The sequence below is a fragment of the Aquarana catesbeiana genome, linkage group LG06 (genome assembly GCF_042186555.1).
Source record: "Aquarana catesbeiana isolate 2022-GZ linkage group LG06, ASM4218655v1, whole genome shotgun sequence".
Taxonomy (NCBI): domain Eukaryota; kingdom Metazoa; phylum Chordata; class Amphibia; order Anura; family Ranidae; genus Aquarana; species Aquarana catesbeiana.
In genome coordinates this window covers 251,870,872-251,886,256 of record NC_133329.1, presented here as the reverse complement: position 1 = coordinate 251,886,256, position 15,385 = coordinate 251,870,872, and the positions used below count along the sequence as shown (strand labels likewise).

At 40.2% G+C, this 15,385-nt stretch overlaps 1 protein-coding gene across 8 annotated transcripts in view; it reads left to right on the top strand.

Annotated features, from left to right (window-relative positions):
* The window catches only part of HIBCH (3-hydroxyisobutyryl-CoA hydrolase), a 241,527-nt gene extending 227,238 nt beyond the window's left edge, over window positions 1–14,289 (top strand). For all 8 annotated transcript variants that reach the window (XM_073633201.1, XM_073633200.1, XM_073633197.1 and 5 more), the window contains 3 exons: window positions 3,279–3,398; window positions 4,974–5,007; window positions 13,977–14,289. In XM_073633201.1, the coding sequence (XP_073489302.1) occupies window positions 3,279–3,398; window positions 4,974–5,007; window positions 13,977–14,092 (270 nt within the window). In that variant the 3' untranslated portion in view covers window positions 14,093–14,289. The remainder of the gene's footprint in view (window positions 1–3,278; window positions 3,399–4,973; window positions 5,008–13,976) is intronic.
* The last annotated feature ends 1,096 nt before the right edge of the window (window positions 14,290–15,385 follow it).

The following is a 15,385-nucleotide window of genomic DNA, read 5'->3' as shown; positions in this document are numbered from 1 at the left end:
GATCAATTGGTCTAAGTCTCTCCTGTTCTCCCTATACCGTGTGCCTCCACACCCTCCCCGGGTTGGGTCCTAGACTAACCTTCCCTCCTATCTAGACGATAACGTATATCCAGTGCTACATCATCTAACTCTCAAGTGCCAGGCCTGGAAGTCACTATTCCGCTCCCTTATAGGCAGAATCAACCTCATAAAGATGACCTTTCTCCCCAAATTTTTATGTGTTTAGGAATATCCCGGTCCCTATCCCTAATGCCTTTTTTGTCAAACTAGACCAGATTATTAGCAACTTCATATGAACGGACTGTACTCCTAGAATAGCCAAGTCTACCCTACAGATGCCATTAACACTGGGGGGTTTGTCCCTACCCTGCTTTCATCAATACTATTGCGCGGCGGTCTTGGTGACAGTTCGCTGGTGGTTTGCACAGATAGATACAAACACTGTGGTCAATTTGGAGGCAGCCATACTGAGGTCTTATGCGGCACTAAGCAGCCTGGTGTTTAGGGGGTTGAAGGAACATGACACCATGACTATGTATGTCAACCATGGTTAGAGTGTGGGATCAGATGACCAAGTTCGTATGTCCCCCGCAGATGGTCTGCCCCCCCATGCCCCACTTTGGGGCAACCCTAGCTTCTCAAACCTCTGCTCAATCCCTGATTCCAGTGTGTGGGCTAGATTTGGCATCACTAAGCTACAACATGTGATGCCGGATGGTACTCTATTACTGTATGATACCCTAAAGACCACATTCCATCTACCCTCCTAGATGTTCTTCAGGTACCTCCAGCTCCGGCATGCACTCCAATCACAATTCCCACAGGCCCCGAATGTTTCCTCCCACATTGTAGAGTCCTTTTTGATGTCTCATAATGCAAATAGGTTTCTCTCGTCCCTATATCTCAGAATCTCCTCCAGGGATACCAATAAAAACAAACAACTCTTTAACAGCTGGCAGGGTGATATTCCTACCCTTGACTCAGAAGATTGGGATGAGGGAGTCCAACAATACATCCCACTGATGATGTCTGCTAGGGACAGATACATTCAACTTAAATTCTGATAGAGGAATTCTGGAAAGAAGTGGTAGGAGAAATCAATGATATTAGAGGGCTACATGTGGCTGTCGATCCTAGGGTTCTCCTATTGGGTATCTGTGATACTACTACCCCTAACATGCATAAGCGGCTGTTTATCTTCTACACAGCCTTTTACGCCAGGAAAACCATTTTGTCTAAGTGGAAATTAGCTGATCCACCAACAGTCTCACAATGCAGGTCAACGGTTGACACAGTCTTGCCCCCATATAATCTGACTTAAATGAACCGCAAATGTCCTAAAAAATTTGACAAGATTTGGGGGGCCTGGGTGAAAGCGAGGCCAAGTACCTCTCTCAAGATGGGAACTGGGGAACAGAGCTCAGACGCACAGTCTTTCACTGACTAGGATGTCTATGACTCTGGCTCCTCCCCTCCTATCCCCGACTCTCCCCCCCCCCCTATACCCCCCCTTCTATACTTCCCCCCCTTCTACCCTTTCCTAGCTCCTGCTGACATTTTAACTCAGTCCTCTTCTGGTTATTCTCCCCCAAGTGCCTTAGAATCTCAGGTTAACTGTTATTGTATGATTCCTCATCAAAGCTTTTTATGTATATATATTGCTGTTACTTTCTATCTGCATATTAATGTACTGTGTACCTTGCTATTCTTCGTGTAATTGAGTCTGATAAATAAAAACTTTTCTGTTAAAAAAAAAAAAAAAAAAAAAAGGTGATGGACTGGTCAAGCATGTCTCCAGACTTAAATCCTATTGAGCATCTGTGGGGCATTCTCAAATGGAAAGTGGAGGAGCGCAAGATCTCTAACATCCACCAGCTCCGTGATGTCGTCATGGAGGAGTGGAAGAGGACTCCAATGGCAACCTTTGAAGCTCCGGTGAACTCCATGCCCAAGAGGGTTAAGGCAGTGCTGGAAAAGAATGGTGGTCACACAAAATATTGACACTTTGGGCCAATTTGGACATTTTCACTTAGGGGTGTACTCACTTTTGTTGCCAGTGGTTTAGACATTAATGGCTGTGTTGAGTTATTTTGAGGTGACAGAAAATTTACACTGTTATACAAGCTATACACTCACTACTTTACATTGTAGCAAAGTGTAATTTCTTCAGTGTTGTCACATGAAAAGATATAATAAAATATTTACAAAAATGTGAGGGGTGTACTCACTTTTGTGAGATACTGTAGGTATATCTAAAGGGAAATTGCTTTTTGGTAATTAACCCTATAAATGCTAGCAAAGGTGAGAACAGGCATTTATAGGGTTAATTAGCAAACAATCTATGCAGGGTGTATATAAAGAGCGCCATTCCAGAAAACGTCAGTGTGACGAAACTAGTTGGGCGGGCTTACTACGACACTTCTGCTTTCATACTTCCAGTCTGTGGAGCCAATCAACCTACCAGTATGTCTTTGGAGTGTGGGAGGAAACCGAAGCACCTGGAGGGAGGGAGTGAACACAGACTTTTTTTTACCTTAATGCAGAGAATGCATTAAGGTAAAAAACTTCTGCTTTTTTTATCCATGATTCGAACATCTGTACATACCTTTTCAAATTAAATTTAAAGTGGTTCTAAAATCTTTGTCAGTCTTAACTTAATTAGCCTACTATGTATGAAAGTTCAGGGTCTTCTGACCAGGGCTTTCACTTCTCTGGGCTACTGTACACACTGACATGTGAATTAAAAAGTACTTTTGATACTTTATTAATCTCAGCACTTCTGTGCATCTCCCTCACAACAACTTTTGGCTGCCATAGTGCATGCACAAATAACCCTGGCTGCTGTTATAAAATGAAAAATTGAATTGTTATTTTACATCTTTGTAATGGTGTTCCTTGTTTAACATACTTTTGTTTTCATTAAAGTGAAGCCTTCAATTTGCCTACATCGTGTATGGTCCACTTCAATCTATAGAAACTTTTGTGAGGACAGGGTTCCCAGCAAATTGAGAAGTTGGCAAACAATATATCAAAACTCAGGATTTCAATCTTCCCTTAAGTCATGCCCCCTTGGCTCATGGCTGCTGAAGATAATAGCACAGCCACCTCAGATTATCATTCCTCTGCACAGTTGTTGTAAACCTTGCAGTTTTTGTCAAGGACAATAGCATAGACTTTTGTGTGTAATTCTAATGCATTTTTTGTATCTTTTAAGGAATTACATTGACTTTTGTTATTGTATCCTGTATTTCATTTTATATTTGTATTTATTATTACAGACACTTTCCAAAATGTCTCCAACATCCCTAAAAATTACATTCAGACAGCTTAAAAATGGTTCTTCCCTAACACTACAAGAGGTACTAACAATGGAGTACAGACTAAGTCAAGCTTGTATGGTAAGACATTTTCTTCATTTAAATCTAAACATTACAGCCATGTAATTTGTCCAACTCGGTGCCCTGTAAAGCTTCCCATAACCTCTGATAGCCACCTTCCCTGTGCTCTCCTACTTCTGCAGGCCTCTGTCTAAGAAACAAACAATATTCTCAACGCATTTCAGAAGCAAGCCACGCCTCTTCCCACAGCTGAGGAAGGAGGTGTGGCTTGCCTCCAAAATGTGTCCTGATTGGCTATTCCCCTCACAGATTGACATGTTGTGTTTCCAGCTTTGACAGCTCGCTCCCCAGCATCTTCCGACATCCTCCCTTCACTGGAGCCGCCGCAGCAGCATAGACTAACAATGCCTCTGCGAGCAGGATGCTTCTGCACAGAGCCTTCTCCGGTCTCACACTTGTATTGCTGATACCTTTTGTGAGTGGAACATTTTAATGTATTTTATCTATTTATGATTAAAACTATGCTACACCAAGAGTTCACTTGCTGCTTCTCTTTCCTCTCCTTCTTCTGATGCCTCTGTCTAAACCCTTGAAAATATCTGGCACCCCTGGGTATAGGGGAACATATCTCCTTCTACAATTCTTTCTTGCCAGAATAGCCAATCATCAGGCCTAAACACTGTCATATGGGTGAGGAGAGCTTGTCATTAATCCGATTAACCCTGTGTAAGCCCTGACTGCCCGACTAGCAAGTCTGACCTTACACTGGGTTTAGATCCTCGGCTCCTCCAGAGGTACTGAGCTGCAGGGGAGCATGGCAATGGTGAGTTTCATGTATGAGAGAAGAGCTTTCAAGAGGACCTGTCATGTACCTTTGCCCTATGCAAACTGAAGATTCTCTTTCAGGAGTATTAGTTAACATCTTTCATTTAACATTAGTATCGTCTGTATTTACCACTCTAAGCCCTGTTATATTTTGGTTTAAAAAAAAAAAAAATAAGCAGCTAGTTTCCAGATATAAGAACCTATGCTTGTTTTCAGGCTCTGATTGAGTATTAGGCATAATAGGCCAGTGCCTAGAGGTGGCTCTTCCCTGTAGAGTTATTGGCCACATTTTCCCCATTATCAGTAGAAATGCAACTGTCTCATAGTTTGTTAACATGTTGTTGCAGTATTCAAAGCAAGGTTAGAACCATTAAAACAATGTTCTGTATTATAGAGGATATAGTAATGGAAGGGTTGCTTTGGATTACAAGGTTGCATGCCTACAGACTACAGCTCTGCTTGTACTGAAAGGTTCCAAGACTTTTCACCATTTCTCCTTCTCTCAAAGGAAAAATTCCAAAAGTGTCCCTAGATTGCCATCTTGGATAGCACTTTTTTTAAAAACAAGATTCTTTATAAGTTCTTTTATTTAGGCATGTGATTCAGAATAGACAAGTTAGCAACTTACATAAAGCTGAGCTCAGATCCGCCATGTCTAAAGAAGGTACAAAATACTTGATAGTAAATATAGTATGGGACAGAAACAGGCAAATTATGTGATGCTTTGATTATGGTTTTGCCATCATTTATCTGCCTGGTAAAGGCAAGATTTATAAAACTTATTCATCTATTTAATTCTTTATTTTGCAGAGGGGACATGATTTTTATGAAGGTGTAAGAGCAGGTAAGGCAATTTTGGGAGGTAGCTAATACAATATTTATATATTATATCACTGTTTCAAACTGTCTTTGTAATAGGATCATGTCTTTTTAATACATTTTACATGATGCAAGCATAATATAAATATTTCTGACAGTGACATTCATTCTCTGTCGCTTAAATAAAGTTAAATTAAATAAAGTACTTGTGCATGATCAATTAAATAGTCACCTGTCCTACTGCCTCTGCAGCGAAACGCTGTTGCAGAGAAATCCCCCCCCCCCCCCCCCCCCCAAGTATCTTTAGGATATAACACTTTTGAGAGTGTCGGTCTTCTCTTCTGTGTCCCATGCAGTGCTCAGTGTTTTTTCCTACCAATCTCCACATCATTACTGTGGCCTGCTGTGACATGAAGGTCAACAGGAGGAACCACTGAGCACTGCATGGGACACAAGAGCTGGACACTCCACAGTTTGTTGGTTTCTTCAGAGATTTGGGGGAAGATTGCTCTGCAACAGAAGGGTGTTCAGTAGTACAGGCAGTGAGGATAGGGTGGGTGTTTACTTATTTATGGGTCTCATCTTTATTTGAAATTTTAGTTAAGCAACAGAGTTGTTTTAAAGTGTGTGTAGAGTGTAGGGTTGTGTGCTGTTTTTTGTACCTTGTGTGGAGATTTACACCAATCAGCAATAAAATTTTGACCACCCATCTAATATTGAGTAGGTCCCCTTTTTCCACCAAATGAGCCCTGATCAGTTGAGGCATGGACTCCAAAAGACATCTGAAGGTATGCTGTCAGATCTGGAACTAAGCCATCAGTAGCAGATTATAAGTCAGTAGCCGATCCTGTAAGTTGCAAGTTGGGGCAAGTATGGATCGGACTTGTTTTTTCCAGCACACCCCACAGATTGAGATCTGGAGAATTTGGAGGCCAAGTTAACACCTCAAGCTCGTTGTGTTCCTCAAACCATTCTTGAAAAATGTTTGCAGTGTGGCAGGGGGCATCATCCTGCTAAAAGAGACCTACCACCACCAAGACCGAATAAATCAAAATTGTGATGCACTGTGTATTCGCACACATCAGAACTGGCTTTAACAATTTTAGTTACAGTAGCTCTTCTATTGGATTGGACTACATGGGCCAGCCTTCAGTCCCTACATGAACCTTGACTGTCCAGGTTTGCTGGTTTTTCCTACCTTGGACCACTTTTTGGCAAGTCCTGACCACTGTAGACTAGGAACATCCAGGAGCTGCAGTCTAGTCAATAACAAATTTGCCCTTGTAAAAATCACGCTAATCCTATGCTTGCCCATTTTTTCTGCTTTTGGCACTTCAACTTCAGGAAAAATATGTTCACTTGCTGCCTAATATATCCCACCCACTTTTAGATGCCATGGTAGTGAGATATACAATGTTGCACTTTACCTGGCAATGGTCATAATATTCTTGCTGTGGGGGTATATGTGCTGCATTTGTCTTTTCATGATGGACAAATATATGGTATAATCTGCAATAAAAAAATCTTATGTCTAATGTGTATTCCTTTCAAATACAACATAGGTTAGATGTATGTATATATTACGATATGTTTTGTATCATGATCACCAGAGTTCCAACTTGTTTCAGTATGCCATAACTAAAGAAAACAATAGCAGTAGATGCTCTGTTTTGCTTTTAGCATTAAATACTTATTGGTTCCATTAGCTTGTCAGTGTTAATACATAATTTAGCATGTTTGAAGTCTGAATGTATCTGAAATAAAACTCACAGGCAAAGTAATATTATAGGATTTGTTGTCTGCCCTAGTTCGATATCTCATTCATTTAGTTTGTTCTTTACTGGTGATTATCTTAAAGGATAAGTTCACCTTTGGAAACATGTTATATGTTACACCCTTTCTTAGTCTCCCTGCTCGCTGTCACTATTTAAAAAAAAACGCGCCCGCCCAGCCATGTCATTCATTTACAGAATTCTGTGAATGGGAAACTACAAGTTCTGACAGCCTTTGCAGCTGTCGGCTTGAAGTTCTCAATGAACTACCAGGGAGCTGTTGAGCTAGGGTTGCCACCTCATCCCTTTAAAACTGAAACATATATTAATTACACAGGTTCTGTGGCTGATTAAGGTGGTAATCAAACTCACTTAGTGCCTTATCTGCATTAAGTTAGCCTCAGAACATGTGGAATTGATATATGTGTTCAGTTTAAAGGGATGAGGTGGCAACCCTATGTTCAGCACTCTAGGTAGTTCATTGTCTCTTCCTGTCAGTGTGTAATTGCCTGGTGGTACATACAAATACACTGAAAAGTCTGCAGGAGTCCTGCATTGCACCCACAATCTACTGATTGAGGGTGTAATGCTTTCCAGGCTCCTTGGTAAAAAATATTTTTTTTTTACCTGCAAAAAGATGCAATTTTTTTTTTTTTTTACAAAGGTGAACTCATACTTTAAACTGGAGTACGAAAAGTTAAAAGGAACTCTTCTACCCATTGCTAGGACTTGTCTAATATCACGTTCAGTTTCAAAACCAGAAGTGACATTTGTGGATTGTGTGAAGTCTCTACAATGATTGTAATGAGCAGTCTTAATGGTTGTGAAGAACAGATATAGCTATGAAACACAGTGAGCTAATGTCAAGACAGAACAAATGGGAAAGAAGAATGCCATAGTATCCTGGCTTTCTTACTGTATACACGCATGCTACCCTGCAAGAATAGCAAAAGTTACTATTACAAATGACGGTCTATCAAGTCTCCAAAGTTGCCTTAAAGTTAATATTGCTGGATATAAAAAAACTAATGTTGCACACTCACACTCAAGACATATTAGACAATTTTATTGCTTATTTCAAAACTTAATAAAGTTTATTGCTTATTTCAGCAACAAATATCCAATATAATGCCAGATATTGTGGGCAGTAGGTTTGATTTACCAAAGAAACACTTGTTGAGGTTTTCAGTTCATTTAGTTAATGAGGTGAATCTGCAAGGACTTCAATAATCCAGTAATGGGCCTGTTTTATGTTTTTCCTGCATAATATTGGGTAGTTTTTGAGTAGTAAAATTGCACTTTACTCACAAAGCTGTGCTTTGTAGAATGAACATGCTGTAGTCCTCTACTAAAGCAACCCAAATGTCTGATTATTTCCATTTCATATGCTGTTACCTGATGGAAAAATTGTTTCATCCACACAGTATCCTTCACTAATTAACCACAAAATTATGATATTCAGTTCTTAATTAACAGATGTTTGTAGAAAGAATATAAAAGACATATCAGAAAATATATAGAATTTTCCTACTAAGTAAAAAGTTTTCCTGGGCATTGGGGGTTAAAGCAGAAACCATGCAGATCATAAAACACCAGTGAATGCAGTTATGTAGTTATAAAAAAAATCAAAGGGTGGCGATTTATTAAAGCTGCAGCAGCTGTGCATGGTTACCAATCAGCAGTCACCGGCGAGGGGGCAGGGAGATGACCTAGTTGTGTTACTTAACTGCAACAAAGAAAAATCAGGTCACCAGCCGGCCATGCATTGTGGGTGAGTTTGTAAGTCTCAGGACTGAATACTCAGAAATACAAAATTTTTTGGCAAGTGAATCAACTTAAATTTATGAACTTGAACCACGTGTTTAGCTGTTTGCCTGGAGTTCAGTGTTAAAGTTTCTTAATGTGCTTTCTAAACTAAAGTGAACACTTCATTCTAGTGTATTGACCTCAGAAGGTATATGGAGCCAGATGTGTCATTACACAGGAATAAAGAGATCACTTCACTTATGCTGTGACACTTTAAATTTAACATGGGCTATAGTGTTTGTGGGCACTAACATTTCAGTTCTATACTTTTCTGTTGCCCACCTCAGTGGGCCCCACTGTTCTTGTATGTGTCATAATATCTGTCAGACCCAGCATTGGCTTTACATTGCATTTCTTCAGGCACCCTACTGTACATCCTCTTGTTCATAGACAAACTGATGAAGCAGGAGTGCCCCCCCCCCCACACTTATATGAAGTATCCCTAGAAGCATACAGTATACAGTACACTGGTGGAGAGGCTCTAGTTCATAAGTAGTAGCTTGGTCAAGAGATAAAGAGAATGAACATGACAATAAACATGTGTACTAGTATAAGTATTACTGTTCAAACACAGCTTGATATGACATCTATTTTTATAACCTCACATAATATGAGCAGGAAGCCTGATAATACTAGCAGCTTGCGATCAATACAGGTATAGTGCATCTTCCTCTCCAGCAAAACTAGGATTAACTGGCAGCAGTGGGATGAGGCTGGCTGCATTGTAATTAACAGAAAAATATTACTATGTTTTATCTTTCTGCATATAATACTTTTGTGTCATTTTGTACACAAGATAAATTCAAGCTGGTCAGCTGCTAGACGTATCATTTAGAAGACCACCCTTACATATAAATCATGCTGCCACAAGTGTTACTGTAAATCTGTCACAATAACAGATTCCATGTTCTAGATATGAAGACAGAGTTTGTAATTTCATAGTCAATAAGCAACATTCTAAGGATTCATGTACACTACAGCTCCTAAACGTGCGTTTAGGAGCTTTAGGCGTTTTTTTACCAAAGCTACTAAACTCAACTCCATAAAAGCCTATGTCAATCAATGTTCACTTACAGGGCTGCTGTTATAAATCACAGGGCCCCATACAGCCTACCTGACAGGACACCCCCCCCCCTTTCCTGGCTGAAAGTGACTGAGGACATTGGATTATTAGTCCCTTTCTCTGCATGCTCAGCAGCACAGACTAATGAATAGGTTACTATGTGAAGCTTGCTGCTCATTCACAAGCTGAAGCATAGTATATTACTGTGTTTCAGTGATGAATGGACACAGGGGTGATTGATACTGATCGCTCACTGTGTTCTTTCAGGAAAGGAAGGGGCCAGTAAATGACATATTTACCAATGCCTTCCCCCCGCTTTCAATCCTGAAACATCTCCCTTTGTGCCTGCAATAGCTGCTGGCGGGAGAGGCGAGGAGGGAAGCCAGAAGTGCTGAGGGGGAAAGGGGCAAACAATGGGCCTGGACAATAGATGGCAGGGGCGCATGTGCTAGGACCAATACCCCTGCAGTGCACCCAGAGGAAGAAGGAGGACAAGAAGCGGGCAGTGCTGCAGGGGGAAGCAGAAGAGGATTGGTGGCTGCAATAAGCCAGTACTCAGCAGGTACCTGGGCCCCCCTTTTGAACTGTTGGTGTTTGGCTGAGATGATGACATCTCGGTCAAACAAGATGGCATCATCTGTAGCCTCCATGGAGAGCCACCACGGGTTACCAAATCAGGGGGGCTTAGTGTGCTGGGCATTACAGCAGTCCAGCCACCTGGGGTCAACCAGCATGTAACAATTGTTTAAATAAACATCAATAACTCAATCGAGCATTGTGGGAAGGCATAGCAGGGGACATGGATTGTTACCATAGCCCCCTGGTGGCCAAACCTGAAAGCACAAGATAACAAGCAGATTTAGGGGGACAAATTGTCTGTATGTTCACAGAGATCATTTGAAAATATATTACATTTTCTTTTCTATTTTATTTCTCCATTCCTCCAGAGGAGAAACCTTCCAAAAAGGACTTAAAACAAATAGCCTCATTGAGGCCAGGTGGTAAAGTAGCTTTGAGGTTGTGTATCCAGCACAGCTCCATTTTGGAGGATTTGGAGGTTTTGTTCCAATCCCCTCCTCTGGAGCTGGGATGGATACGATCTAATATGAGGAATTACATTTTCGGAAAATTACCTCCATGTACTATTTTGGTGTGTCGGCCTAGGGGCAATTCAGGGTTACTGGTTTGCATGCTTTTTATGTGCAGCAATAAAAGAACATTTAGTTACTCAATCTTCCACTCCTCTTCTGCTGCTAAACTAGTCTCTGCTACGCACCAGCAGTTTAGGATCTTGACGTCATTAAGACTAAAGCAGGGTCCATAACCCTGCAATCGACATGTTGATGTGTTTGTATAGAAACATAAAATAGTGATGGCAGAAAAAGAATAAGTGGTCCATATAAAAAAACCTAGAAGCTAAAGCAAGGACTATAACTGTACCACTGAATAAAATGTCAAAGTTTAATCAATATGAAAGTTCAGCCCCAGAAGATTTGGCTGCTGAATGACCGGGCCATTTTTTTTGCGATTTGGCACTGCTTCACTTTAACTGACCATTGCACGGTCGTGCGACGCTGTCACCAAACAAAATTGACGTCCTTTTTTTCCCACAAATAGAGCTTTCTTTTGGTGGTATTTGATCACCTCTGTGGTTTTTATTTTTTGCGCTATAAACAAAAAAAGAGGGACAATTTTGAAAAAAACACAATATTTTGTACTTTTTGCTATAATAAATATCTCCATTTTTTTTTTAAAAAAAAAGCAAATTTTTTCTCAGTTTAGGCCGATATGTATTCTTCTACATATTTTTGGTTAAAAAAATCACAATAAGCGTATATTGATTGGTTTGCGCAAAAGTTATAGCGTCTACAAAATAGGGGATAGATTTATAGTATTTTTATTTATTTATTTTTTTTTTTTACTAGTAATGGCAGTGAGCTGCAATTTTTATTGTGACTGCGACATTATGGCGGACACATCGGACAATTTTGACACATTTTTGGGACCATTGGCATTAATACAGTGATCAGTGCTATACAAATGCATTGATTACTGTAAAAATGTCACTGCTAGTGAAGGGATTAACACTAGGGGGGATCAATAGGTTAACTGTGTTCCCTGGGAGGTGATTTTAACTGAAGGGGGAGGGGACTGACTAGAGGAAGTGACGGATCGTGGTTCCTAGCTAATTAGGAACACATGATCTGTCACTGCTCTCAGAACAAAACACGGATTTGTGTGTTTTCGTGCTCCCGATCGCTCGTGGTCGACAGTCGCTATGACCGTCGGCACCCCCCCTGTGCAGTGAGCGCACGCACACGCCTGCTATCCCCGATCCCTTAAGCCGATGTATAGCTACGGCGGTCTAGCGCCTTGAGGCGATTCAGTTCGCATTTGCAGCGCTATACAAATCATTCATTCACGGTTCGCGGGATCGTGCCGACCTGCCGCTGTATAATGACGGCGGCTGGTCGGCAAGCGGTTAAAAATCATGTCTGCGACACAGATATACATAGTATGCATACGAAAACACTCCTCTCCGCTCAAATGTTCTGTTTTCAATAAGTGTTCCAGCAAGTTTGCCATTGTGTTTTTTTTGTCTAGATCTGTGTTTGTCCTAAAGCATGTTTAACCACATCAATACCGGGCACTTTTACCCCCTTCCTGCCCAGGCCAATTTTCAGCTTTTAGTGCTGTCACACATTGAATGACAATTGCACGGTCAAGCAACACTGTACCCATATAACATTTTTATCACTTTTTTTTACACAAATAAAGCTTTCTTTTAGTGGTATTTAATCACCACTGGGTTTTTCATTTTTTTTTTGCTAAATAAAACAAAAAAGACTGAACATTTTGAAAAATGTAATTTATTTTGCAAATAATCTTTCTTCATAATTTTAGGCCAAACTGTAATCTGCTACATTTCTTTGGTGAAAAGAACCCAAATCAGTATTTATTATTTAGTCTGTAGGAAAAAAATAGTCCACAAACTATGGTATATATCTGAAAATTGATCAATCCTGACTCATTTCTTGAGGCCCAGACAGTACAAATGACCCCTCCTTTTTAGAAAGTAGACAGTCCAAGGTATTTAGCGAGGGGCATGGCAAGTTTTTTGAAGTTGTACTTTTTTAGAAAACTAAATTAAAAGAATTTTTTTTTCACATTTTTTTTTTACATACTGTTACAAGTGCAGTACAACGTCATCATATAACTGGTGTAGTAGTGATCAGGGATACTAACTGGTGACAGTATGTTAAACAAAAAAAAGTAATCATGTTCTTTTCTTTTTCATTGCCTTTTTTTCTTTCTTTTTTAACACACTGTGACCAGAGCAATACAGTGTTTGTACTACTCTGGGGAAGTGATCCGTATTTTTATTTTTTTACACATTATTATTGCTTATATCTGTGAATTTCACTGGTATAAGTAACCATTTTTACTAAATGAAACTAATTAATTCAGTGTGTATTGCTGTGATTAGCTATGATTGGCCACAGCTAATCACATGGTACAGATGGGCTGTGTTTGGCCCTGTTTATACCATGTGATCACTGTGACCAATCACAGATGGCAACACAATTGTACACAATGGATGGCATGAAAGGAAGCCATCCATGGTTGACAGTTGGCATGTGATCTGCTGTGATTGGTTACAGCAATCACATGGTACGGACAGCAGGCCGGTACACTGATCAGTCATCAGCTATGATCAGTGGACACAGCTGGTAGCAGATTGTGCTGCAGCGGGGCCCATGGGGCACACGCGGGGCACACGCGGGGCACATTCCAGGAGGACATCATATGACTTCCACCCGGAACGACAAATGTCCCCTCCAGCCTTATTGTCAAATTACTACTGGGCGGAACATTCATGGTTAAAATGACTTACTGTTGCCTGATATATAGTGAAATGGCTGCTGGAATATAAGTAGTGCATCTCCAAGTGCCTTCATGCACTTTTAGAGGTGTTCTGTTTGGCAGATTCGGATCAGAGTCCAAAGTGACAGATGAACTTTCCAAGTGTTAAAGGGACAAGACAGAAGGGGGTGGGCCAGAATGTAACTACGCTTTTTCTGGTTGGAATTTGCATATTGCAGTGCATCTGGTGGTGACAGCTCTTCAGCCTGGAAGCCAGTTTACCATGTTGAAATGAGCCACAGGTTTGCTTGAAACTTATATCCTTCTGTTTAATTTCACAATCTAATATATTGTAGACTTATTATTTTATTGTACGGTAATATCAACTATACATGCCTCTAGAATTGTAATACAAGAGTCATTTTGATTATATTACATTGTAGAGGAATTATATGGTTGAATAATGAGGTTTTATTTTTACCCTGACAGTTCTTATTGATAAAGACCAGAATCCAAAGTGGAAGCCAGAACGGCTGGAAGATGTGACAAACGAATATCTGGACAGCTGTTTTGCATCTCTTGGAGGCAATGACCTAAAGCTGTAATTGAATCAGACAATACATTTCCACTGTTATAATAAAATATTTCAATAATAGCCTTCTGTCAATGGTTTTCTGAACTGAAATCAGTGTGACATAATTCTTCTAATAACCATGGCTACTGGAAAAATACTAGCTATTGATGTCGAGTACTGCTATGATCACAAATACAATAAAACTAACGTTTTCCTCCTTTTTTCAAATTATTTTTCTATAATTTATCTTGCAATATAGTTTTAGAAGAGGTAGGTTAAGGACACACTGTCAATAGCAATAAAAAAAGAAAAAAAAAAAACAGATTTAAAGTGCAAGTACCTTGGGGACCCCACCCCCAACTCTCCCATCATTGCTGAATCCTGGCTGGTACTGATAGGTAAGCTTTGACACTTCCACTGAGGTTTGAACTTGTTGACTTTCCACACATTCCTACCAATTGTAATAAGCAACCTCTTTGGCCAATAGTGCAGTTAGCAAGAAGGGGCAGGCAAGCTTTGGCACTATCAAGCACTGCCAAAGCTATGCTTCTCAGAATGGCAGAGAAATCAGCAGTGCTAGGATGGTGTGGGAGGTTGCTGCACTTATGTGCAGGTACCTCCAGGTGTCTGCACTTTATACCATCAGCCGTTTTTTCAGTTTCTTGATATTACCTTTAATAAAGAATTGCCCTTAAAATGTTTTTATACATTCCACTAGTGCAGTGGTTCTCAACTCCTGTCCTCAGGACCCACTAACAGGCCAGGTTTGTAAGATAACTGAAATGCATCACAGGTGATATCATTTGCTGCTCAGTGATTGCAGTAGTCTAGTCTACATCTCCCCAAGGTAATACTTAAAATCTGGCCTGTTAGTGGATCCTGAGGACTGGAGTTGAGAACCACTGCACTAGTGAGATCCCCCTGTCTTAAGCTCTAAGCTTCTATATTCTGAATAATATGTACTATCGGTATTTAAAATTAAAAATTGGATGTTGAGAACACATTGATGACATTTTGTCGCTGTAGTTCTGAAAGACATAAGAATTTGAGACAGGAATAAATGCACCCAATCGTAAATGAAGCATGAGACCTGGGGAAACTATGATCTAAGACTGAATTAACCCAACCGCAAGCGTAGGAAGGGTTTTTCATACTACAAATGTACAAACAAAGCATACTTCTGAACTGTAAAACACCTGGATAGTGCTGCCTGGCAGATCTATGTTCTGTTTGGTGTTTACAGTCTTTTCTCATGTACAGTCATGTGAAAAAGTATTCCCCTATGAAAACTGTTGACTTTTTCAACATATTTGAACCGACAACA